The following is a 27,652-nucleotide window of genomic DNA, read 5'->3' as shown; positions in this document are numbered from 1 at the left end:
CAGATGGAGAGATGGCCACCCGTGGTAGCACGTGTCAGTAAGTCTCTAGAACAAATACAAAGGAGATGAATTGCTAAAAAGGCTTGTACTGCCCTCTGTTGGTGATATGTTAGTGGGAAAGTTGTTAGTTTTAAAATTTGTCAAGCTGGGAAAGAAATTGTCTGACTTGTCAAATTGAGATTTGCAGAAATTAAAATTTTATGAAGCGGCAAGCAAAGTGAAAACATATTTTAATTTAAATAAATGAACAAAACAAATTTGTGACAGACTTTCGACATGTGGTTTAAACAAAAAACTACAAACCGTTCTGACATTCAACAACAAAAACAGCTAAAAAACAAAAAAAAGAGTTGAATTCCATATTTATTAAACATGGTAAGTGTGATAGGGCTCCCCATGTATTAACTCTGATCATACTGTATAAAAATTTTAAAAGTACAAATAACAAAGACAAGACATTGTAAACAACATTTAGAATAAGATAATAAAACAGATTTCCTCATGGCAGTTTTCTCAGATTTTCTTTTTCCATAGAACATTTTTCCCCACCAGAATTCTTATAGTTAGAAAAAACATGCCTCAAACTGAGACTATTGACAAAGAAAAAGATCCCAACTATTGGGATGAATGTGGAATTTTCTTTTCTACCTTTAGGATTTTCTGTCTTTTCACATATTCAAACATAAAATGTTGAAAAAATACATGTTTATATATTCATAAAGTACAAAATATGAAACTTACAGATTAAATGTAACACAGTAAAAAAAAAAAAACTAAACTAAATAATACAGGCTGTTGAGCCATTAACAGTTAAAATGGCCACATGTATCTTCAAGTTACACTGAAATGCATAAAGGTGACAGACATGTGGGTGTTTTATGAATCCCATTCTGCTTTACAACTGGATTGTGCTACATGAAATGAACGTTCCTCATTAAATGAGGGAAGGAGGGAAGTGTGGAGACCACATATGGTGGTCGGCTGAAGTTGCTACATGTAAATGATCGGATTATGTCCATTCTGAAGTGCATGATATACTGACCCTGGAAAGGGAGGTGGGGCATAACAAAAGTCCTTTGGAAGGCTGCGGCTGGTTGATAACCCCCCCACCCCACCACGTCAAGCCCGTTTGAGCTTGTCAATGTGGAAGGTGAGTTTGAGGGCGGGGCCAAGCTTCAAACCCATATATTTCATCATCACGTCACTGCGCAGCAACAGCAGAGCTTTACCATCAATCTCCTGTAACAAAAGGGAATGGGATTACTTTTGGTTGCTGCTAGCATGTCTTTAAGTTGCACCCAAGTGGGTGGGTAGGAGTGTGGGGTACAGTATTTTTAGGACATTCACAAGAATGAAAAGAAACATACATGTTTTCTGAAAAGGTCAGCATGTGGAGCCAGCACTGGGTCAATATCTCTGATGTACTGCATGACTTCCTCTACAGTCCACATGTTTGGATCTTGACCGCTAGGCTTGGGGCTCTCCCGGAAACTGCCTGAGCCTGAGAGCCAAAGCACAAAATCATTTCCATGAGAACGCCCTCTTACTGGATTTGTACCTTTACTGCCTTTATGTGTATTACTGTAATGATCCAATTATTGGAATACCGGTCATAAAAGCACCACAGGTTTATTTTAATTTTCCCGCTGTTCCAGAAGTTGATAAGCTTTTAGGACTATAACCATCTCAGAAAAAAACACAGAAACTAGCAAACATAAAGTAAATAACACAGTTTTTCCCTTAGTAGTGGGAAAGTGGAAGCACTGAAATACACAAATGTAGATAGGTACTGAAAACCACTGAAAACCCTTTCTACCTGTGGAGTTGTTATGGTGCAGCAGTTTAGAGGGAGACCTGAGGCCAGGTACCAGTCCCAGAGAGTTTGGGGAAAGAGGAATCTTCTTTAAGTGCTCTGGTGCTACAACACTGTTCTCAATGAAGGACTCACCTGAGGACAAAACAGAAGCCTCATTACTAAGATTAAGTACTACACAGTTAATTGAACAGTCCAAAATAACAAATGGGGCCTACAGCTTAAACAAGAGAAAAAAGAGGGGGAAAAATCCATAGTGAAAACAGTATTTTAAAGTGATATGGTTCTAAGACACAAAGAATAATGGCGTGCTTTAAGTGTGTGTTATATCCTCTGTAAAAGTGCAAGGGTCTCTAATGGGGACATTACCCTTTTATAGAAATCTCTTCAAATATTCCATTAACTTAATTAAAATCCAAGGAAATTCAAAGATGATTACACGATTAACCTCTTGTTCCAAAACTTAATACCAGTTGCTCCGAAGTCACGAACTACCTCCCCCTTCTATGATTATTTAAGGCTTTACTGGACATGTCAGAGCAGTCAATTTTTAAAATGAAAAGTTTTGCATAAAATGTGGTGCAGCGTCAGGACTTCAGAGACACTCACGTATGAGTGGAAGCCTCAATCAGTGCATGCTTCCAATTATTTTTAAAACACGAATAGAGGGCAGAGAAAATGCAACACAAAGGCCTTTTACAAAACACATGGCTTAAGTCATGGAACAATTCATATTTAAAATCAATGTACCTGCTGTGCTTCAGCATAAATGTAGTGGTGCACATATAAAATGAGATCTCTTTAACTATTACAAGAAATAACAGTAGGGGCCTGCAACCACGTCAAACATATAAAAAGAGAAAGTTTATTTTTTAGCCTGGCGTACCATCTGTGGAGTGCCGGTGGATTTTTGTTGGTTTCTGAGAAAGAGGACCGTTGAAGTCTTGAAGGAAGCGTTTGGTGCCTCGGCCTGGGCCTGTGGTCAAGCTGTCTCCAAAACTCCTCCTCTCTAAAGCGAACACATATGGAGGTCAGAGCAGCAGCTTGTACAGCTAGAGGCGATTGTGAGACGTGAAGCAACATGGACGATGTGATAAAAATCCAAGTAAGTGGACCAGATGCTATTCACATCTAATGAAAGTCTAACAAGCTTAGTGAATGTGTCAGCTTTTAAACAAAAATTCTGCAACAATGGCAGGAAGCCAAGCCAGTGGAAACCTCGCCAGGCCAGATAAGAAAATTTTATGCCCCAAACAGAAGTTAATGGCCTAATAAAGTGCAGTTGTTATCCCCTGAGCTGTGCTATTCTCTGAAACTAAAGAAAATTGTTGTTTTAGTTTTTCTTATTAAACTTGTTTAAGATCAACCCAGTGTGGTGTAAATCAATGCTGGAAAAGTTTCTCTTCTCCCTATAACTCTGATAAACCCTGTAAATAATAGATCAGAACAGGACAGCTGAAGAAATTGGAAATAATCTTATTGGGTTTAGTTTTAACTCATTACACTACTCCAAGTATGATAACAACTTCCCAACTTATTTTTATCTACCAAAACCAAGGTTGGATGGTGACCTTCAATTTCTGAAAGCCAGGCCAGAACATGTTCAATTAGTTATGTTGGCATAGGTAGAAGCTGAAAATATTTCCTGGGAGAGCATTAGTTATTAAGTTACTAATGCTTAAATACTTATTAATTAGGCAGAAGAGATCCTTCTGCTTTACAAGACTACAACATATACATACCTCTTTATTTTCTTAGCTTAGAATGGTGTTTAAGGTGAGGCTTTAATAAAAATATGAAAACAATCAGGACCATTTTTGTATTGAATGTTGAAATGTAACATTTACACCGTTAACCTCACCTGAAAAAATATTTGCTGTTACAGATAAGCTTTCATTTGAGAATACTACAGCCTTACCAATATTATCAGGGTGTAATGTGAACAAACAATGAGAGAAAAGCAGCTCTGACCTGTAGTGTATGAGTAACTGTTGTAGTGAAGAACCCCTCTGGCCACAGGCTGGCTGCCAAACAGTGGATCACAGTGAAGATTGTGGCAGAGTTTTTCCAGGAAGCGGAGGACATACGTGACACTGCTGACTGTGGGAAGGGTTAGGGTGTGCTGCTGCTGGTCAAAAAAGGCTGGATGACACAAATTAATGAAAAAAATGATGTATCATCTTCCCCTGCTCAGTCTTTAGTTTTACAAGTCGCATTATGAAAAAGACTTTCACGCATTCTCTTGTGAATGAGTTCAGTCCGCACCTGAAATGACTTCCCCTCCTTGTCCAGATTTGAGGCAGGAGAAGACTATAGCCTGATTGTGGGCAGAGTCCACACAAGCCTGAACACACTGCTGAAGTACTGAAGAGGCTCGGCCAGGACCAAAGTGGTCTGGGAGATGCTGGACGCGCCGCTGGTCCAGATGTGGCCCCACCTTGCCGTACTTGTTTAGATATACACAAACTTAAGGAGAGAAAAACAAGTTGAAGTTATATGACTTATTCATTCATTCTTTTCTACTATTGAACCTTCTCTGAAAGTATTAATCTAAAGGCCATACTTGCCAAGTTTCTCTGCTTCACAGAGCTGCGTGAGTGGACAGACAGGAATTTTATTTCTGCTCTACTCTCTAACCAACTTACTAAACTTTTTTGTGAATTTTCTGTGCCAAGACAGCACAAAGTGATAGACTGAGCCAGTCTCAACCTTTAAGACATGAACATGTAACATTATGTGGATGTTGTGTACCTGTGGGAGCCTGTAGTGCAGAATTGGGGATGGTGGCGTTATCGATGGGTACAGTGCTGGTGTCGGGCTCTGGAGTGCTGCTGGTGGGAGACGTGGGGACTGGATTAGGTACCACTCGTGGTTTTCTCTGTATACAAACACATACATTTTTAAAATTTTACAGCATTTGGCAAAAAATATGACTCCTGCATTTATTTTGGTCAGATTTGATTTAAATAAATAAAGTCTCCTTGTAATATAACATGACTGGAGTCAGAAAAGAAAGATCAAAGAGAAAGTTCTGCCAAAAGTTGTCATTAATTTCCTGTTAGCATATTACTGGAACATGATGAGTGCAGCTTCCTGCTTTGCCAACATGGATGTTGGCAACATTTGTTGCGCACAATCATTTGTGCCTTTGCTATGGAAAACATTCAGTCTGCCTTACATGAAAACCGTTAACCATCAAAATGGTTCTGAATTTTGAAATGAGAAAACTATAATAATAAAGAATACAACCCAAAAAATACATTTAGAGTCTAACAGCTGTCATATTTGCTCAGGCGCTGTCAGGTTTAACTCGCCGGGAAAGTAGTGAAAACAATCTGCAGCTGTAGTGTTTTTGTTACCCACCTTACTGCCAGGCTTGGGCCCTCTCTTCTTTGGGATCTTGATTGGTTCTGCCTGTGTCTGGGCCTGCTGCAGGGCTATCCTCTGTGCCCAGTTGGCAGGCAGTCTGCCTCTGCTGCGCCCTGGTCCAGTCACCGGCCGGCCTGGGCCAGCCATGGCCTCCTCCAACCAGCCAGCTCTCTTTGCCCAGCCCAACTGTGAACAAAGTGCGAAGGAGAGGTGTGAAATTGCTAGAAATCAACTTTACATAACTAACTTCACCAGTTATGAAGTTACTGCATAAACTGTCTTCTTTCAACAGGTTCACCTCTTAGCTGCTTGGTATCTGCACTTCAACCCCGCCCCCCAATCCCCTCCTGTAGTGTGCCCTCCTGCACAACATATCTCCCCCCCTTCCTCCTCAGACGACTCCCATTCGTTGGAACCATCGAACCTTAATGACTACTGTCCAGTGGTCCTCACATCGCATGTGATGAAGGTGCTGGAGAGGCTGGTCGCGGGTGAAGGATCTGCTGTACCCTCTGCAATGTGCCTACCAGCTCCGTTTGAGTGTTAACGACGCAGTGACCCACCTGCTCCAGAGTATTTGAATGGATGGTGACGGCAGCACTGTGAGAATCACTTTCTTTGATTTCTCGAGTGCTTGTAACACCATCAAGCCACTGCTGCTGGGTGACAAGCTGAGGGGGGATGGGTGTCGACAACTCCATGGTCTCCTGGATTACTATATACTTTATATACTTATAAAGCCTACTGTTTGTACTTATTCTCTCTTGCTCTGTTGATTTGTAAATGTTGTACATAGATTTGTACATTTTGCCTATTATCTGTAATATAGATTTTTATGTTTGTTTTGCAGCTTTATTTTGTTTATCTGAGTCTTTGCCCACCATTGTATTCTGTTGCAACCCCTAATTTCCCAGCTTTGGGGTCCGTCCATCCATCCGTCCGTCCGTCCATCTAAAAAGCTCTCTGTATTAAAACATTTCTTACATATAGAAGTGCCTGAACTGACTGTTTTGCTTTGGATATTATTACTAAGTTTTAGGTAGCAAACAGCTGATGGTTACCTGTTGCCTGCGCAGATGTGATGTGTACAAGCTGTAGTGCACGCTCTAATGTTCCTTTTATTCCTAACTTCTAAGTTGGGTACCAGAGGGCAAATCTTCTAAATCAAGCACCTGATCTGCCCCAAAATGAGGCCCTGATTTATAATTTACCATTCAATTAGGTAGAGTGAATGGTAAATTCAGTTGTTTAGTAACAGCCATACTGGTGCAACATCAGTGTCTCTGTACTCAAACGCAGTTTCAGACATTTCTCTTGTTGATATTTAAATAAAATAGAGGTGAAGGACATTTTATTACAAGTTATTTCAGCATAAAAAACAGATCAACAGCAACAAATCAAACAGTGTTCTAGTTGCTGTCTTTAACTGTGCATAACAACTGTCTGCATGATTTGACACAATTAGATGGGAATATCCAGTATTTGTGTTAGCTAACTGTAGAATGAAGACAATTGTGTTTACCAGATGGTATTTCTAAGCCACTTTATGCCCACCTTACTGCCAGGCTTAGGTCCCCGTTTCTTGGGTATCTTGATGGCCTCCAGGGTTTTGCCTGGCTGGATGCTCTGTGCTCCCAACGCAGAAGTCTTCTGACTCCATGGCCCTGGCACTTTGGTTTTCCTACGTCCTGGCTTTCGTCCTCTTTGACCTGGAGGTCTGCCCACTGTTGGGGTGGGATTCATGGCCAGGTTCTCCACACTTCCGTCTGTCAGTGCTCCGAGGCTCTTAGGCAACACCACTGAATGGGCAAAGATGGATAGATATACGGGGAAGATTAGAAAAATATTTCCTCACCAACGTGTATTTAATCTGAAACCTAGACGGCCCATGGGCTTACACCACACACATAACATGAATAATAGATATTTTTTTTATTCAAAATCCTAAATCCTTTCACCAAACAACTGCTCTGTAACACACACCACATTCCCACACAGCAGAATGAGTCATGTATTCGACTACATGCACACACAATTAAAAAGCCTTTGTCCTGCTGGCTGTTATGCTCTCAAATGACTCATGCAGCAGAAAACTGAGAAACAAGCCGAGTCTTTTACAGATGTTACGTGCAAACTGCACGATACACCAAATGACTCCCATCTTCCCCCATCCTTTACCTGACAGGTAACTTTGTAGTTTGTGGAAAGTTGTACATATTCTTGAGGCAAACATCTTCATACATTTCACTGGACCAACAGCAGGTTTAGGTTTATAATAACTGTTTAGTTTTTGTTCTTTTTTTTATTTTAAAGCATAATGCTTTGAGTTTACTGTCCATATTTAACACTCAGCTGTTTCTTGGAATTGTTTTGCGCAAGATCTGTGATTTGTTTCTTTTCTTACTAAGCAAAGTATTTGAATGAACTTTTTACAAGAACAGTGATTCCATATTTTTTTTTGTAAGAGATTATAATCCCTACATGTGAAGTGTATGTGTGAAGGGTAAATGTGGGAAAACAAAATCGGCCTCACATTATTTAGGACATATGTAAAGAGCTTATGCTACAAGTAAACCTCTTTGATGCTGAAGCCTCTGTAAAGCCCCAAGATTTTTTTCCACCAAGTGTTGCATTCATTTTTCACTGCGATCTTGTAATGATGATGGGAGAGTCCGACATGTGTGAAAATTATGTCTCAGGCTCCCTGAACCACTTGTTCACAATTTGAGCCCGATAAAACCTGGTTTTGTCATTTTGGAATATGCTCATCCCACCAGGAAAGAAAAAAAACTCCCTGATAGAATAACCTGCTCATTCAGTATATGCAGGTAGTTAACTGACCTCGTTTTTTGGGCACATAATGTTGCTGAACCTAGACCTGACCAACTGTAGCACTGCCCCCGCAGACTTATACAGTAGGCACTAATGATGTCTGCATCGCTTCATTTGCCTCTCTTTTTACCATGATACTCCCATCACTCTGGAACAGGGTAAATCTGGACTCATCAGACCACATGACCTTCTTCCTTTGCTACAGAGTTCAATCTTTATGCTCCCTCGCAAATTGAAACCTTTTCTCCAGTTAGCCTAGTTAAGTAGTTGTTTTCTTATGGCTACACAGTGGTTCCCTTCACATTTTTCATGTTCTTACTTCCACTTTTAAACATAGCCCCTAAGTTCTATAGTTGTTTATCTTCGCTTTGATTTACCAAACGTTTAAGTGATCGCCAATCACAATCATTCAGGACTTTTTCCGACCACGTTTGTTCTTTAAAGACGATGGTTCCCCACTATCCTTCAAGATTTTAATAATGAGCTGGATAATTTTTAAATGCCATTTTAGTAGTTTCTGCAACCCCCTTTGATGTTTTTTCTTCTTCTTGATTCATACCAATGAATTGACTCGTCTTAAACAGACTAACATATTTTCTACGACCACGGGATGTGTCTTTCCACACGCTTGTTTAAAAAATGAGAAGCTACTTGTTGCATCAGATGGGATAAATAAGTTATTATAACTTATTATGAGAATGTCTGTAAAAACTGCTCACAAGTCTGACTCAACATTTGAGTGTTTAATCATAGTAATGTATTTGCTTTAGACAATTTTATAATTTTCTTAAAAAAAAACTGCACCAGGACTGCATGAGTAAACACTGAAGACATCCTGCCAGCTCACAGATGTTGTCTTCCAGGAACTTGAATGTGTTGTTTTTATCAGATGCTGCTGCAGTTTTAGAGCACAGTAACAGTCTGGAAATGTTTTAGGTGACCTTGAGTTGACAAAGAGCCATAATTTGCTGCTCTTCCATCATCTCATGGTTTATCCATCTGACCATCCATTGAGAACTCAGCTCCATTAATATGCACCTAATCTTAGCCAGTGTCCAGAAGACTAAGCAGATACTCAAAACTACAGTTACATCCAATGTCAGTGTATGTTAATTTATTTTTATCTTGTTTTCACCCATTTGAACTGCAACAGCTGGACACAGCTGAAAAATAATTCTATCCATGGCCAGAGATATCTCAAAAGTAAAGCAAATCAATCCAAAACATCTGAACAGACAGAAAACAGCTAAAGTATGAGGGACAATAAGCATCAGCAATGGATGTATTAAATAATAAGATTACAGTTTTGTAAAATAAACACAAAAGCAGGGCAAAGAGGACATGTATGAGAAACAGATTTTTTTTGTCTACCTTTAAGTTCCTGCTGCCTAAAATACAAACAAGAAATGCACAAACATCTTCTAGTCTAGGATTAAACCCAAATATAGAAGTAGGCTGCAGACAGCTGTGAAAGAGTCTTGAAATTTATCTCTTCAACTCCCAAGAACACACACCCTTCATTTCTTGATGGGGAGCATTTCAGAAATCTCATCAGTCACCGAAGAAACAAGCACATGGTAAAAACATTAAGTAGGCCTGTACTGAACTCACAAAAGCAAGCAAACAAACCGTGTACTTTACAAAATCCATCAGAGCTGGCAAAACTTCAAGAATGTGTACATGCAAAAACAACCACACAGAAAACAGAACCACAGCAAAGTTGGGATATCTGGCTCTGAATGCACCTGCAAGCTTACAAACATTTACACACACACACACACACACACAAAACGAACAAGCTGATATTCATTCACCCTGGATCAACCTGAAACCTTTTTATGAAAGGTGCAGCCACATTCATTAACCGAGGTTTTGGCCTGTAGGGGTGTATTTATTAAACACTTTCACACACAGGCACAGGAATCAATGCAAAGCTCAGTCTGCTGCTACTTTTCAGGAGGGAGCCAGTACGGCTCAAAAAAAAAAAACACTACACCCGACTGATTGTTAATGAATTGGACGAATCCTTGATAACATGTTTAAAAGACATGAAAAGCTTCAGGTTAAAATCAATTGTAGCTCTTGTAAATACTGGCAAACAAAAAGCTTGACAAGCAAACCCTTGTTTTCCCCCTCTCCCTTGAGTGCACTGAGTTCACTGAGTTCATGAAGCCACCACTGCCAGCTTCATATTACAGCAACAAAACTTCCACAGAGCTTTTCATCTATCGCTCTAGGACTGCATTTTGTAATTTCATTAAATTTTACTCACCCTGTTGCTCAAGCAAAAGTCAAAGAAGTGTGTTGTTGTCTGCTCAGCTGTCCTCAGATTCACCCTCTCCTCCTGCCCTTTCCCTTTTCTTCCACTCTTCCTCTGAATTGCTCCTCCTTTCCTTATTTTACCATCCTTCTCTTCTTCTTCTCCCCTCCCACCATCCACTGACAATGTAAACAGTCCAACTTTCACAGCAGACGTCTGTCTTTTCTCTTCCTCTCTATCCGCTCTCTCAACGCAATTCTTTCCAAGGTGTCTAATCAGTGTCTAGTAGCCAGGGTGCTGCAGAGAGGCCTGTGGAGGGGCACCCAAGCTCGTTTCAACCACGTCACTGGCCCACTCTGCCATCTGGGCGAGTGCCAGACCTTCATAAAACACTAGCAAGCTACAAAGACATGTCCTGCCTTCCCATTTCCCTCCTTCCTTTCATTCCTCAACATGCTGTGGATTCTATGGTTGAGGACGGCCGACCTTGTGGTTGATGACCCTTTCATGTTTTTCCTTAAATGTTTTTTGTTTAACAAATGGGTTTATTCACATTCCAAGTCCTTCCTTTGACTCATGAATTATGCAAAAACCTTCAACATAGATCCAACTTTATAAATGCTACAGCTTTAGGAAACCAGTGACTGACTTATTTGCTTCATTTAAAGAACAAATAAAACATTTAACACAAACTTCACTGTCAGATGTGTTTTAAACACAGTCCTTTAGATGAAAAGCAGAACCACTGCCCTAAACTGGATGGATGTATATGTGGAGAGCTAGTTTGGGATATGCAGAAGCAAAACAAAATAAAAAAATCTCTTAAAGTGGTATTAATAAGGAACATAATTGTCATGCATTTTACGTGTCAATGAAAAAGTTCTGGTTTACATGTGTTACATGTGAAGGTTTTTGTCTAATTGACTGTAATCCTCCCCGTCTGCCATCTGTTGTTGTTTGCAAGATCTTCAGTGTAAAGAAGATGACTTGTACACCTGCTAAAAACAAAGTTATAACTAAAATGTGCATATTGCAGCAAAGCAGGTCTAAGTACTGTTATGAAAAATGGTTGCAAAGACAGACAAAAATATATATAACATTCAGTGTCTGGAGACTGGGGTTCATGTAGCTCTTTTTTCTGGCAGGGACACTGGTTTGATATATTCTTTCTCCACCATTAGCATCAAATGGATAATGTTTGTCCTCATATTGTCATTATTGGTTTGAGGCAACTCATTCTGATAGCTGTAGTGCACAGAGATGCCGGTGCATGACACTATTTGTAGGAGACAGCAGTACAATAAATATTCTTGTGTCAGAACTAGTATTAAGAGAAAGTCCAGTTCCAAGCCTGTTTTAAGTTAAACAAAGGACAGTTTGAGAGGGCATGGTGCCAGAGCACAACATTCAGGTAACCAACAACAACTTTATCTTCCATTCATCTGGTTACCATGATGTACAATTTCTTCATAAATAATAAACTGCCTGAAAAAAGACCAGTACAAAACCTGCAGCTTCTGAAAAGTGCTATTTTTTTTTTTTTTTATAAAAATGCTGATCATTCTGGAAAAAGACGCTTGGTGCAGCGCTTTTCCTCAAGGTGGCTGCATGCGCTTTTTCCTCATTGGAGTAAAAAAAAAAAAAAAAGGCTCATACATAAAACAACAACAGCAAAAAACAAACAAACAAACAAAAAAAACTACGTGGACAAAGACTTAAAAAGGATGTTGGGTTTTTGAGTGCTTGTAGTGAAGTTTCTAAAGGATTTTGCATCACTTTGATGTCAGTACCATTCACTACAATACAGAAAGACATTGATATCAAGAATATGAATGAGATGTTACGATTATGCCCATGCAACCCCTGCAGCCCACAACTGGTGTCCAGACCTTTGCTGCCAGGCGGCTGAAGGTTGTCTCCAGTCAGGGCACACCAGCCAACCGGGAAGATGTCCCGCGAGTCATAACGGCAGTAGTAATCAAAGGCTCCACGCCATCCATCGAAGGTGACCAGCACCTCGACACCACGCAGTGCACCTACTGTGGCTGGGCAGATAAAGTGTGGATTTTTCCGGTCTACCGCCTCCAGCTTCATGCCAACCTGGAAGGAGTTCTGCTCTGGAGTGGGGGGCTCCTGCTGGGGAGTATGGAAAGAGAGGGAGAAAAGGGGGTCAGGTGGAGAATTTGAGCATTCATTTGAACCAGCAGAATGGTATAAAAAGTTGAACTAAAAAAGTTTCGCTGAGTAATGTCTTCTTATTGTACAATTCTCTGAAACAATCGTTAAAATATAAATGAGCAACTAAGGTTGTTAAAAAAAAAAAAAAAAAACAATGGTTTGCTCCCTAATAGAGGTCCGCATTTTTTTTCTTTTATTTTTCTGTAAATGTTGAGCTTGTGAGCCTTTTACAGGTACCTTGTGAAAAATGCGTGAGGGAGCCATTTCAGCACCATTTAGTGTTTTCAGCAGGAACATTGGCCAGGAGGACGCATTGAGACGGAAACCTGAAGAAAGGAGGAGTAGGAGCAAAAAAAAATAACTCAATTAGAAAATCAGATTAACATGAACTGACATTTTGATAATAACTTGTAATTCTTTAATAAAATTGTCAATATTTCTCAGGTTCCAGCCTTGGAAATATGAATATATGCTGAGTTTTTTCCATTTTTATGTTGCTGGGTGTGAATATTCTTCAGATTTGGCTACTGTTCAACAACTTTTCTTCACTTCATAAAAAAAAAGATAATAATAATCATTAATTGGCACCAAACTAAATAATGATTTTACCATGGACATTGAATACAGAAATGATCTAGGTATTGTCACAAAGATGCCTATTAATATGCTGCACCAACTTTCTCTGTCAGCCACTGCCATCTAGAGGACAATATTATTTTTTTAGATTTAAATCTGCTGATACAAAGAAGAGTTAAGGGTACTGTAAAATCACCAAACACATAAAAAGGCTGAGTTTTTATTACATTATGTACATGTGTCTGTGTTCTCACCCAGAGGTGGCTGTAGCATGCCTCCATTCTTTTCACAGCTGCCTATAGGCTGGATCTCTGAGGAATCCACCAAGCGCCAGAAGTCGTTCTTATTGTCAGACCCGTCCAAGCGCAGTCGTAGCCGTGAGCCCGTCAGGCCCACCACTGTGGCAATGCAGGTGGAAGTGGTGTTCCGCGGGTCCTGGGCCTCCAGCTTCATGCCTGCCTTGAACTCGTTAACTGGAGGTGTGAGGCTCTAGATGGTGATAAGACAAATGCTAGTTGGAGCGATGCAAAGAAGCATTTCAGGAGTGTATGTGTGGGTCAGTATATTCACCTGTCTGAAACATGAAGCAGGAGCAGCAACGGCACCTGTCTCTTTTAGATATTTCTCCCAACTAAAGTGGCCTGCAGAAGAATAAGAAGAGTTCTAAATGTGGTGCTAAGATACATTTTTCCAGTAACTTAGACAAGCATGCTGAACAACGTACGAGATCTGAATAATTTTTATTTTAAACAAAAGACAACAAATAGACATTGGCCTTTTTTGCAAAGATTTTAACCAAACTTTATCTAGAAGTAATTTATAAACAGTGAAGCAAACTCTTGAGTTAAATGGGCCAATATAATGAATTTACCTTGGTACTGAGAGGGCACCCGGGAGGGCCGCCCACTCCGGGCATGCTTCATCCTTCGGCCATCTTTCCACTCTATATCTGGTGGAGCCAAGAATGACATAAAGCTTTCAACTACTGCTAATTTTCTTTAAGCACTACAATCACAAACACGTTTGCTTTACTTAAAAATGTGTTAGAATAACTTAAAGAGAAAGCGAGAGAGAGGGAGGGAAAAAATAGTTTATTAGTTTTAATGACACTTTTACCTTTCTGTGGCACAGGCTTCCTCATGCTCCAACAATTCGGACCAACTACAAACACAAAAGTGGCATCTACTCTGAGGATAAAAAAAAAAAAAATACATACACAAAAACTATGTTACAGTATTGTAAAAATCACCGGTGAATTGAAAATGCAGATTGAACTCAATCTTCTTAGTCATCAAAATCTTTACTCATCAAAATATTTCAAAGATACCACACACAACAACTAGAGGTTTGGAAAAAAATGTTTAACTAAGACATGATAACTAATAAATTTGTATCTTGACATTTTTAGCCGTTCAAACATGATGGAGCTTTGACTTGCACCATGAGTCACAGCCTCATTGAATGCATTTGTACTCCTCTGACATGGGAGTATCTTTCAGATGCTGGCATGAGTTTGGCACCCCCTCATGTCAATATTATGTTGGTATTGATATTTATACTGATATTAAAGCCTTTGAACATATATGTATTATAACCCAATCTTAATACTTCAACCTCAGAATCATGCTAGGTGGAGCTGAAAATTCTGTCCGCTTCACCTTGGCCATTTCTCTAAGCACTTGACACCTTTTACTTCTGGACACTTTAGGTCAGAGGTCCCCAACCCTGGTCCTGAAGGCCCACTATCCTACAGGTCTTAGATGACTTCCTGCTGCAACACCCATCAATTCATGACATTGACTAAATGTTGGCAAAAGCTTTAGGAAACATCCAGACTGTTATGTGAAGAGGTTACAGTTGTTACACTTATGTGAGAGAAGTTAACTATCAGCCAAATATTTGAATTTGTCTAGTAAAACCATCATCGCTTTAACAGAAACGCTGTTACTAATTAACTAAGACTGATCGGAAGATTTTAATCAAGCATAAATGACAGAGGATCCATAGCGGAGCCTGAATCAGATAACGGGTTACTCGCATGTACACCCTTACCTTAAAACTTCATAACCGTTTCACAGGGTTCCTCCTCTCCGGATGATTTCCTTTTCAATGGAAGTGCGCCTTTTTCCTACGCCAAGGGGGATGGCGTCCAAATTAAAGCGACCCGCTCCTTGTTTTCAAATCTGGAAAGTGACAGGGAGGCTGCGTTAGATCGCCCAGTAGATACCCTTTCCTCTTTTTACTAACCCGGTGATGCTTTTCACTTATCCGGACTCTAAAGAAGACGTTGTTTCTATTTATTGACCAAAAAATTGCAGCTCACGTTGGCGAATTTTCTTGAGCTCCATTCATAACACAAAGCCAACACATGGAGCCTCCCTCCGCCCTCCTCTGTGCTATATTTGAATGATATTTGTTTACTTGACAGCCGGGCTTACTGTGTTATTGCCGGCTTATAACTGAATTAACGGTACCCCCAGAACTATATATCAAACCATAACTTAAATGGCGAAATGGCACATGTCCTCAGCCAGTGCAGTCTTCACATCCAGCATGCTACTTTCACACCTACACAGACATGCCCACTTCTCTGGATGCACTTAGCATGCTAGGTGGCTCGCTAGCTCGTTGACCTGATTACAAATATTAGCATTAGCAAAACGGGAGCAGAGCAGCACGCTGAGTTCAGCTAGCGGTAGTCTGGGCTCAACCTGCAGCCGACCCTAAAATGAGACGTTGCTCGGTGTATCCGAGGTTGTTTACCTTGCTTTGTAACGTGTATTTGTTTCTGATGTGGGTTTAGCGCTTGTCCGCCATTTTTTCAACACGATAAGGAGGGGTTGAGAAGGGGGTGTTTTGCCAACATTTCTTGTTGGACAGTCAGTCAGGCAGGCGGGCACGCCAGACTGATGGACAAACACAGTGGGAAACGATGACCACTAGCGGACAGAAGGTGCTATTACATATAAAAGAAAATATTTGTAAAAACAAATCAATCAATAAATAAATTCTCCTAGAAGAGCTTGGTCTAACTACTTATAACATTAGAGCATTACTCCAATAGTTTTTTTGTATATGAAACATGCACAGAAATGTAAAGAATAAATGCAAAGAAAAATAATGGAGAAATAAATGTAGATGAGAGAATAAATATAAATACTAATAATAATATTAATGATAATAACCAAATGGGAAAATTAACTGACAAATGGGGGTAATGAAGCCAAAGAAAAAAAATATAAGATGAAAACTGAACCAAAAATAATTAAAAAAAATCAAATTTATACGTACATTACTATTCATTTTAATACATTTATTGGTAATATGACTGAAAACACCATTAACCCATTTATGCATGTTCTTCTCCTTGTCCGAATAAATGATATCTTTTTATGTGTCTACATACAGCTTTATCTACATTATGTATTTTTGCTTATAACTGTCAATGTTTTTAATGCCTGTTGAATATTTTTTCCTTGTACAGTTTGTAAATACAGTCAGGCTAGGACACTAATCAAACTCACATGGTTTGACAACTAGTTTTCATTATAACAGTGTTGGTAGGTTTCAGTAATATGTAAAGCTATTTGGACTCCTAATGTCCCTTTGTAAACAAAATAAGATAATTTTATAGAAAAAAAATTGATGAACAAGTCAATGGTTTAGATCTACTAATTTCTAAACAACTATTTAAAAATAAATTTAATGTCTTTTAAGAGTATTTGGACAGTCAGACCACATTTGATTTTTTAACAAAAATAGTACATACTTCATGTTCTCTGGGGCATTTACTTCAACAATTTCTATGTAAAGAGAGATTAATAGCTAGTAATAAAGCTGCACAAAACACTATTATCAGTCTCTGTGCATTTCTCATTTTATCACACATTGTTAATAAACAAAATATTTATTGATTACAACAATATCTGGATAATAAGAGCACCACAAAAGCAGTAGTTGAATTCAAAATTTTTTCTGGTTTGTCTTGAGTAAAAAAAATTAAAGAATTTGATTATAAATTCACTTAGAGCCCAACTTATTAACCAGTATTTGTTTTAATTAAGATTATTACAGTCAGAAACTGATATATGGCAACACTACGATCTTCTTTCAATAGAAATATTTTATTGTTCAGACACAACAAAATCCGCATCTTCTCAAAGTGAAATCAGAGAAAAATCATGAGTGAAATGCAGTATTTCCTCAGTCATGTTATAAAAATAGCACAGTACAGTAGCTATAAAGATATTCAAGATACATTGCAGTGGTGTGAAAATTAGAAATAGAGGCCATTTGGTAATATCATGCCAATTAGGTCAGGGTAGCAACTGTAACTATGTGATTTGGAGAGACACCCAGTAGTTCAATTGTGTGTAATGGTCACCTGGCAGCACTGCTAATGCCCATTTCAGCCTACGCTGGGCAGGCCATGGCCTATTGGCCCCCTGCGCACCAGGCAATTATGTTTGGTTTCACACGGTGAAAAGGGTTAATTGGCTGCGCCCACGTGCCTCTTTGGACCTGTTTCACGCTTGTCAGCCTTCATCGCATCAAAGGAGGCCTTAGTCCACCAGGCACCAATATTAAAACAAACACACATGCACACACACCTCAAGGCCATGCACTGTAAATTTAACACTTTCATGAATGTGAAGGAATAAAACACTGGAGCTCTGTATATACATACACTTACAGAAACACATTTATAACAAAATAATGTAGGGATTAACTAATATCATGCAAAAATGTGCATGTCCACGCTTGCATCTACTGGGTGATTATGCAAATTGTATTTTTAAATGATCCTAACTAGTATCACTAGGGGTCAGTGTTGTCTTTCACAAGAAATGGCAACATATTTTCGTAGCTCTTCTCTCTCATCACAATGCATCAGGGCTTTCCTTTGAATACAGCATAACACCTTTAACTACCATATTTTGCAATTAACTTAATTTTTTTTTTTACTTGTTCAACTTTTATTCCAATTTCCATTTCGACATAAAGTATTTTTCTATGACATGTAAATGTATCTAGTTTCTTTTGTGTCAGTTTGTGTCAGTTATGTTTGAAAATTCATTAAATTATATATTCACTGCTTTTGTTGGGTTTATTTATAGAAAAACCAAATGTGGCCAAGTCGTGCCTACTGTATATTGTGTACTTGTCTGATTGTCAAAGTCTCCATGTGGTTCTTGTTCTTTATTAAAAAGCTATACCACTGAGCCACCAGCAGTCTATGAAAGTCCATTAGCCGTTATACAAGCTGGTTTGACTAGCAAACAACAACAGTGACAATGTTTTCCACTCAACAGTCTGCTGTCTATAAACCTCACTTTCTTTATATTTAACAAATTGGACGCACATCACCGCTTGTTCAGACTGCAGCTTTGTTTTGCAAGATATAATTTTTATGAAGGGGTGAAGCAAGTCTTCAGATTGGTAAAAATCTGCTTTTACAATATCGGATAAAATTTACAACCAAACTGTTCTTCAATTATCCAATAAAATTGCAATTAATACAAAGCACTGAAAAGGAAAGTATAAGAAAATTAACAGGCATGAAGTTCTGTATGTGAGTCTGTTCCACATGATAAAGACAAGCTTTTGATAAAGGTTTTAAAGACAAAAAACAAGACGACCTGAGCTTATTATTTTTCATACTAACTGTGAATGAAAACACTTATAAAAGGCCACACAATAATTTATTATACCCATTTAAAAAAAAAAGAAAATCCTCTATGGAAACATCTTTTGATTTCCAGATCCAAATGCCTCTGACAGTTGACATTAAAAAAAAAAAAATCAAAGGTAATAACTTGTCAGCAAAGCTTGACAGTTACATATATGATGAACCTGTACATGTGCCACTTCAGTATTGCTGTTATTTCCATGGGAAAGTCTTTGCCTCTTTCTTTTGAAAGCAGCATCAGTTCTCAGTCTGGGGTGTCTCACTATTGCTCTTTTCATGTTATCACACTAAGTGAATTTGGCTGTCATCACTGGCAAGGAGTTCTTGGATTTCCAGACATGTTGCTGTAGGTGTCCAGTAGCCAATGGCATGGCTCCACCATTCTGGCCTGTTTCTTCACATACAGACAGAGCAGCGAAGATTTTTTTCCCACCGTGCTTTCTTGTTACTTTCAGCACTTTGGCACGCTACAACAGAGTCACCCCTCCCGCACATAAATGCCTAGAGACACACACATAGTCAGAGGCAGACTGTGTGCGTTCCCTCCCAACTCAGCCTCAGAGGACTTGTGTCCCCATCTTCTTCTTTAGATGAGAACATGCATATGCACAAATACACACAGAGTTCTGATACACACTTCCCATCACTGCTGGCATCCTGGGAGGAACAAGTAAGAAAGATAGCAAGAGCATATGTTGAATAGACATTAGTCGAGGTGGGGGGGGATATTTCTCTTTGGATGTTGTCTTACAAGCTCTGACGGCATGGCGCAGAAAGAAGGCATTTTTTCGTCCAATTTATTAATCCTTTTAGGCAATGTTCTCTGTTCAGAAATGCAAATTGAATCAATCTGAGGCTGACTTTAAGACTTTTCAAGTGGGATTTAATTAGAAGCCAGGGCCTGCAGTTTTTAATGAGAGAGGGGGTGGAGAGATGGAGAACGAGAGAAAGAGAGGCATGGGGAGGGAGAGTGGGTTGCGGTTTTGATCTGGGGGTCCTGCTGGAGAAAGGATACACAAACACCGTCGACATACACACAGACTAACATGCACACATGCACGCGCACACACAAATGCACCCTGTAGAGCAAAGCATGAGGCGGATGCCCGCTGTTTAGTTTTTCTCTACTTCCATCATTGCAGTCTTCAACCAGGGATCTTGTTACTTTATGTACATCTCAGAAACTCTCACAAACCTTGCCTATACTAGTGCTGATGAAGTGTAGCTACACACTGCTCCTCCGTGTTAAAGTTGTTCAATGTAAAGTACTTAAGTGAAGTGTGAAGATATGTAGTGCCACAAATGTGAGTTGATAAGTGTAGAAGAAACATACCAATGGCTCTTGGAGGAATAAAACTTGGGAAAAAGAAGTAAATTATTTGAAGAAAAGTCCATGTTTCAAAGGCATATCTAGACCAATAATAGGTCATGCACAGAGGAAGATATGACACATGCACTAAACACTGCGTTCATGACACAATCAGTACACCTGCAACTGTTCAATGCTCATTTCTAACAGCTAAAAGCAAATAAATTATGCTCTTACTAATGGATGAAATGTTACACAAGCATCTTTATGAAAGGATGATTTGAATGTCACTTTGTTAAATTAAACCCACAAAGTAGAGTGTGGCATTAACAAAGTATGCAGGTCCTCTTTAAACCTGTATAGATAACAGCAGTAACTTAGTCATAACACCTGCTCTGCCCCAAGGAAATTCTGTTCAGAGTTTCTGGTTAAATCTATAGTAATTATTTTCCTGACAATATTCCTTAAGAGCCACACGCATTCTCATTGCGTTGAACAGTATTGTCACTGCAGGAAGCAGTTACTGCAGCTCACACTGTAGGATATGTCATATTGCCATGAGAACCTACATGTATTTAGCGTTTACTTGATTTATTTCAATATTTGCTCAGTATGTGCTGCCAAATAGTGGAATTGCAGCTGATAAAACAGCTTATAAAACTGATTGGTCATTTATTATTTGATTTATTTTAATTGCTAAGAATATCTTAATAAAATGATTGCTTTTAATACAGTTTGACAGAACATCTTCCCTCATGGGACAGTATTTGAAGCAGTTCTTAAATATCACATGAAGTTTGAAATCTAATTTTCTGCTGAAATAAACAGCAGGCACCGTATTGAGAGTTGAAATGAAAATATTAGCTACATATACCAGTACTCCTCTCTTGCATTGTTGCATTGCATTTTTTCCGGACGACCTGTTTCTCTTGATTGAAGTATGCAGTGCATGATTGGTCAGATTTGTGCAGAAGGAGTCAAATGACACAGCAAATGGCTTTTATGAAAGCAATCTGACAGCCTGACTAAGAAAACCTGGATTACTAAATACAATAGATAACCATCAAAAAAGATGCCCATTACCTCAGTTAAGAGTTTTACATTTAGTTAAGCAAGGTAACCAAAAAAAAAAAAAAAAAAGCCCTACAATGATAAACTTGCATTATGCTACATGCTTCAGGTGGTCTTTAATTCCTTGGAGGTTGATCAATTCATCCATGTTACTACTGCACTAATTCACATCTTTTTTAATGTTTGTGTTCCTGTCAAGTCAACAGTTGTCTTCTAGAGAAACCCCATAACGATAAGCTGAGGATTGATTATCCAAGATGTCAGAATAGTTTTCATGTTGAACAAAGTCTTGAAAAGACCACATTTTCAATCTGAACCATGTAGATCTAACTGAAAACTCATCCTGTCTTTGTTGTCACTGTTGTGACTGTGTGAAGCTCCATATCTGCATATTTGTACCTTTGTTGTATGTTTCAATAACTGAGCATATCTGAAGTCATGCTATGACTGAAATGGCTACAGAAAATTATTTTAGTACACTTCCTTCCAGAGTATAACTTGTTCCCTGATTAATCTGAAATTTTACTGCCATTTGGCTATCACATGCTGCATCTGATACATTTTGGGGAAAATTTGGAGCTGTTAAAAAGGGTGAAGTCGGCTTGTGGTGTGGGGATGTGGTTTGAAAGCTCACGCTCTCAAGTCTTTGCCTTCTTCGCCTCTCCCCTCACTGTTTCCTGTCAAATTGGGCTGGAGGCTGGAGAGCCCTGACATGTGTTGTTCAGAGACTGTATAATGTCTTCATGACCACATCTGATTTTTCTTGAAAAGGGATCATCTTGCTGCAGCATGGTTGATTGCAACCAACTGAATATCTCTCACTTCCACATCCTAGCATGTAGGAGAAACTATGCCTACCATTAAACATGCTTAAAACTGCCTTGTCTTGATAATGCTTGGTTTGCATGTGCTGGGATAAATCATAGGAGATTATGGCAGATCTTGGAAGAGGGCCTTTGCTTAGATATAAAGGACTAAACCCAGTGGTTCATATTTTAATGTAATTCTGCAAACAAATCAGAGAATATCTAGTTATAGTGGTTTATCAGTCCAGTGAAAAAGCAAAAAAAGACAAATGTCAGATCATATCAAGCGTGCACATGTGTGTAATAATCAAAAGATGTGCACAAAAACAACAATTCTTGATGCCACCGGAACCAATGTTCAGCTTTTCAGAAAAAGAAGAAGGAGGGGAAAAATGTGAAGTGATGACTCTTAGGCTGCCACCATGAGACACAAGTTTATCCATTAAAGCAAGAGCTCTAGTGTGTGTCTCACAAAATGCTTGACAACTAGTTGATGCTGTCAATTTTTAAACAATACTAATTAATCTCCATTATTGAAGCATATAATTAATCTCTCTCCCAGTCTCTGGCTGTTTCTGTTTCCTTCTTGCAAAATTTTAATGGAACATGAAAGGGAAATCCAAAGAGCAAAAGCTATGTTGTGGTCCTTGCGGAGAGCTCAATGAGGGACTCACATCAGAGCAGATAACAAGCAAAGAGACAGACGGGTGGACATATTTTGACAAACAGACAGTTGGTTCAAAACTCCTCCCTTTTTCACCGCTCTGTGCCTTCTCTTCCCCTCTCTTCACTGTGTATGTCTTTGAACTCAGTCCTTCATTAACAATCTGCTGATTAACAGGCTTGGGAACACAGGGGGTAGATGGATCAGATGTAAAGAGAGGGATGGGAGAGAGACACACAGACAGAATATGTGGTAAAACAAGTTACAATATGTCAACACTAAAACCAAGTTCAGACCAGTGGAGAAATAAAGGTTGGTAGACATTCATTTTCTCAATTCTGTGGGTGGAGGTGAAGAAGAAAAAAAAAAAAAAACAACAGTGAATTTTATTCTGGGAGAACTAAGTTCAACCCCAGTGAGAAACTTCTGCTCTCACTTTAGCACACACCCATCCATCTGTCTTGTCACAGTCTTATTCAGAATAAAGGATTACACGTATGCAACTAATGCTGATGAGGTGGTCTGCAGGCCTTCAGAAAGCCAAGGGTGTGTTTGCACTACACATTTCTGATGCTTAGTGGTTGTATTTTACCTTAAATGAGAAGGGAGGACTTTCACATAAGAATTTATCAAAGAGGGTAAGTAGAAAAAAAACAATAAAGAACAAAGAAGCATGGGTGAAAAGTGCAGGCAATACTTTACTATTTTTAACACAATTTTACTGAACCTCAAAGCAGTGTTTTGTCTACTAAGACTTCAAACTGCGCAGAAGACTCATAGGGAATTCATGCTTTCCGTTTGAAACTCAGAAATACAGGGTTCCATACAAGCCAGCTTTAGGTCAGCTATGTTAGCTTATCTAAGGGTGAGCATGTGACCAGCTTACAGTACTTTGTAGAGGTGTGGATAATGGTCATTCTGCTGTAACATTTCACCTAAAAACAAGAACCCATGATTATCTTCTGCTATTTATCTCCTTTGTCTGTTATATTGTTTGAGATAGGCCAAGGTGTAACCCTAGTCAACCTGCTCAGTCCATGCAGTCACAGATATCTGGGCCATATGCAGACGACTGTAGCCTGACCCAGTGGACCTTTGCAAGATGATGAAAATTATGAAACCTACATTAAAAATACAAAGCTGAAGGAACCAAGAGAACCAGCATTTAAACAAGAGTTTTTTTTAAACCTCAGGTTGTTTCACATGTTTGTGAGGTTTTGGATATGTACAGTGCAGTTAGAGCCAGAAATATTTAGACAGTAAAAGAATTTTTATGATTTGGGCTCTGCATGCCATTGACATTGACTTTAAAATTAAACAACTGAGATGTAACTGAAGTGCAGACTTTCAGGTTTTAGATTAAATCTCCTCCTTTGTGATCCTTTGCCCAACCTTTACTACAACTGTCTTCAGTTTCGAACTGAGTCGGCTTCTTTTCAATAGTTCTTATTGAAGTCTAATCTGGACTTTCTATCCTTGAGGCCGATTAACGGTTTGCACCTTGTGGTGAACCCTCTGTATTTGCCCTTTATGAAGTCTTCTCTTTATGGTACACTTAGATACTGATTCACCTTCTTCTGAAGTGTGTTCTTCACTTGTGTGGATGTTGTGAAGGGGTTTTTCATCACTATGGAGAGGACCCTGCAAACACTCACCTCTACTGTCTCCCATGGACGTTTTTGAGTTGCCAAGCTTACTAGAGTGTTTTTTTTTTTCATAATGTAGCCTGAGGATGTTCTGTTTCACAGCCATTGAGAACTCCTTTGACTGCATGTTGGGGGTTCACAGCAACAGCTTCCAAATGCAAATACCACACCTGGAATCAACTCCAGAACTTTTACCTGGTTGACTGATAATGGATTCATGAGGAAATAGCCCATGAAATAGCTTTACACCACAACGCTGAGACAGTAAAACAGAAAGGTTTTGTTGCGTTCTGGCCTCTCATTTACACGGTGAAGTTTTGGATGGATGAAACTGCAAAGATTTGGCAAGTCCTGTCAGTGGAAACTGGAAACCTGGAAAATCTGGAAATCTTTCAGCAACGATGTCTTTCACATCATCTTGCACTCAAACCCTGCTTAACCCACAAAAAGCACAACAGCAATATACAGTAAGTCCAAGTCCATTTACCAATTTACCATTTACCTGGCTATTTTATTGCAAAGTTTAACAGCTCACTAGTGGCCTGGCATGTGCGCTACATAGATTCTGGTCCTTTTTGCATTTTGCCCTGCACGAAGATAGTTTTCATTCTGCTGTTGTGTAAATGCATTTTTTAAATATGCAAAAGAAAAAGTTTTGCAAAAAGGCAGCTACATGTTAAAGAGTTGTATCACAAAATTTCCCTCCAATTTGGATGAGAATGCCCTTAAATTAAAGCTGACAGTTTAAGCCCATATTGATTAGATACAACTGTACCTTGATTATGTTTTGGTAAACAGCTAAAATAACAAAACCTGTGGCATCAATGCTGAGTAGTTGCAAACCTAATCTGCAAAGATCTTGGGTGAGGTTTAGGTGACAAGACTGACCAAACCCTTTTTTAAGATACATTGTGTTCACAGACGTATCAAATCATTGTCTTACAGTGATGATATTCATCCCAATAGTATTATAAACTACCACATGTCAAAGCAAAATGCTACATTAACAAGGTGTTTTATTTTATTTTATTTTAAGAAACAAACATAATGTGGTCTGTCTTTAGAGTAGATAAATCTGAAAACTTCAGTGTCATGTTAAATCAAATTAAAGCCACATGCCAGTGCCATAAAAGTATTTTATTTTATGGCACTGGCATGTATTTTTCTCACAGAGCTTCTTCTTTCCTTTCGTAGACAATCAATCTTTTTTCTTGAGTTTTTGTAGAATAATAGAGGATGGATACACAGAGATGGAGAGACGTACTGACAGGGGAAAAGACGGTGGCAAAAAGAGGGACTGGTGGACAGAGACAGAGTGAGAGTCCGTCTGACGGACAGAGGGAAAGACGCAGACTGACAGAGATGAGAATGAATTCTGAATTAATGACCGCTCTCATCAGAAGATGAATGTTCTCCCGCGCTCCCCTTGGAACACAGCTTGCAAATGAAAAGAAAGTCAGTCCAATGAAGAATGAATACACAAATGAATAAATAAGCCAATAAATAAATGAATAAATGTGAAAGATATATTATGATTGATGCATATTGAGTTTTGTGCATGTATGTATGTCTGAGTTTCACAAACTCCCTTTTTATTGTGCTTAGCAATGTACCCACACTCAATGATGTTTCATGTGTGATGATTGAAGGATGTAATCATGCATGGTTTTATTGTGTGTTACCTCATATGTACATGTATGTAATAGTGTGTGTTCTGACTGATGTGTGTTATGGTGTTCATATATGCATGCATGTTGACTTCATGCATTTGTGGTTGTGAGTTTTTCTTTGTGTGTGTTGGTATTTACTTGCATTTGGGTTTGTCACTGAGGCTTTGTGGTGGTGTGTGCACAAATCCATTTTTATTAGTGTGAGTTTGGGTGTGTGCATATGTGTGTCTGAATGGGGGGGGCTCTCTGGTGAGTCTCCTTAACATCAAACAGCTGGAAGTGATAAAATATTTAGGAAGCGCTGGGAGTCTGTGAATATTAATACTGCCTTTTCCTTCTGTCTCTCAAATCTCCCTCTCTTTTTCCCTTCTTTCTATTTCTCTATTTTCCTCCCAGTTTCTCCCTCAGACTCACCCGGCCTACGTCTCTTCTCCTCTGGTGCCACATCTCTCGCTTGTTCTCTCTCCGTATGCGAAATGAGTGCTTAGATTCTCCCTAACTCATTGATTCAGGTCTCTATGACCTTGTTTATCAGGGAATCATAGATATCTAATTGGAGGTCCACTCTGCCTGCTGGCACTCATTGTGATTGCAGAAGAACAGAAGAGTTGACCTTTGCCATTTTGTCATGTTAGGAGCGTCACCAGGCAGTGTCACAAGTCATTGGTCCTACCAGGTAGCAGAATTCACCATACTGTGCTTTGTAATGTCAAACATGAAAGTTTACCAACACAAAAAAGGTTGCACAAGAACAACAAGAAAGCCCAAGAGATTTAAAGGGTTTAGAATAAGTGACATTGGAGTTGTATGGCTCTGATTTTTTTTAGGATTCTATTAAAGTCCAGTTCTATATTTATTTATTTGCTGCTCGAGAATTAGTGTAGCCGAGTGCAATAACTGTACAAAGAAGTTTAAAATGGGAAAGAATTGATTTCACTAAAGTCCATGAGAAATGCACTTTTTTTTACCTTGCTAACCTTAATATTAAATTTCCATAGAGGTACATCACATTAGAAGAGTAATTATAAATCACTTAATTAATTTTTATTTGAATTATGCATTGGATTACCTAAATTAAAATTTAATAATTCAGTCTTCTTAATTCTGTCTTTAAATGTTTAAGTAAAATTTAAATAAAAATTTGGAACTACAAGTTTTAAAAGTCTCATTAAAATTTTCTTGTCTTTGTGTAACTTCCATTTTTCTCTGCATGGACAAAATCCAGCCTAACAATACTTTGAAGCAGCTCAGAGATTAAACAGCAGGATTATAACACAGCAGGCTTCTATGGACAGATGTGTAAAAGTGCCTGCCTGCAATTGGGCTTACCAATTACCAAAACAGTCAGACAGCATTCCTCGTGGTGCTTTTGCATATCTTTTTGTCATTTTATGTCTCATGGTCATTGTGTGAGTTTTTTTTTCTTCCCAAATCTGAGGAAGCAGTCCAGTCAGTCTTTGGGGTATAAGGGTTGTCATTGCAAGCATTGAAGGCCACTGAGACATTGGTAGACAATCATATCACATTAACACAATAAGTTGCCATCCTAAGGTTTCCCCTCTTTACCAAAAATATATTATTCTTTGTAACTTGTAGGCATCATTTGAAAAACAAAGGAACAAATAAACATACCCCTCATACCGCCATAGCCATAAGAACTATTTCTAAAAGAAAATGCTCTCAACCAGGAAACATACCCAGCCTGACAGGCAGGGAGACAGACAGAAGACAGGTAACAGGGGGACACTGAAGTACACAGTGAGACATTC

At 38.9% G+C, this 27,652-nt stretch overlaps 1 protein-coding gene across 5 annotated transcripts; it reads right to left on the bottom strand.

Moving 5' to 3' along the window:
• Window positions 1-217: 217 nt before the first annotated feature.
• LOC121642059 (polycomb protein SCMH1) lies at window positions 218-15,897 on the bottom strand. Of its 5 annotated transcripts, none has more exons than XM_041988528.1 (17): window positions 15,792-15,897; window positions 15,081-15,211; window positions 14,145-14,215; window positions 13,900-13,977; window positions 13,599-13,669; window positions 13,283-13,517; window positions 12,690-12,778; window positions 12,164-12,410; window positions 6,737-6,981; window positions 5,177-5,368; window positions 4,565-4,691; window positions 4,079-4,279; window positions 3,785-3,955; window positions 2,700-2,822; window positions 1,817-1,948; window positions 1,368-1,501; window positions 218-1,239 (listed from the first exon to the last, which is right to left on the bottom strand). In XM_041988528.1, the coding sequence occupies exons 3-17, from the start codon at window positions 14,167-14,169 to the stop codon at window positions 1,120-1,122; spliced, it is 2,190 nt and encodes a 729-aa protein (XP_041844462.1). In that variant the 5' UTR covers window positions 14,170-14,215; window positions 15,081-15,211; window positions 15,792-15,897; the 3' UTR covers window positions 218-1,119. The 5 variants fall into 5 exon arrangements, with proteins under 5 accessions (XP_041844462.1, XP_041844464.1, XP_041844463.1 ...); XM_041988530.1 differs by having other exon boundaries at window positions 12,164-12,407; XM_041988529.1 differs by having other exon boundaries at window positions 14,145-14,210.
• Window positions 15,898-27,652: the final 11,755 nt, after the last annotated feature.

This window comes from Melanotaenia boesemani, chromosome 6 (genome assembly GCF_017639745.1).
Source record: "Melanotaenia boesemani isolate fMelBoe1 chromosome 6, fMelBoe1.pri, whole genome shotgun sequence".
Lineage (NCBI taxonomy): Eukaryota > Metazoa > Chordata > Actinopteri > Atheriniformes > Melanotaeniidae > Melanotaenia > Melanotaenia boesemani.
The sequence above is the reverse complement of the archived record's forward strand: the minus strand, read 5'-3'. Positions and strand labels throughout refer to the sequence as shown.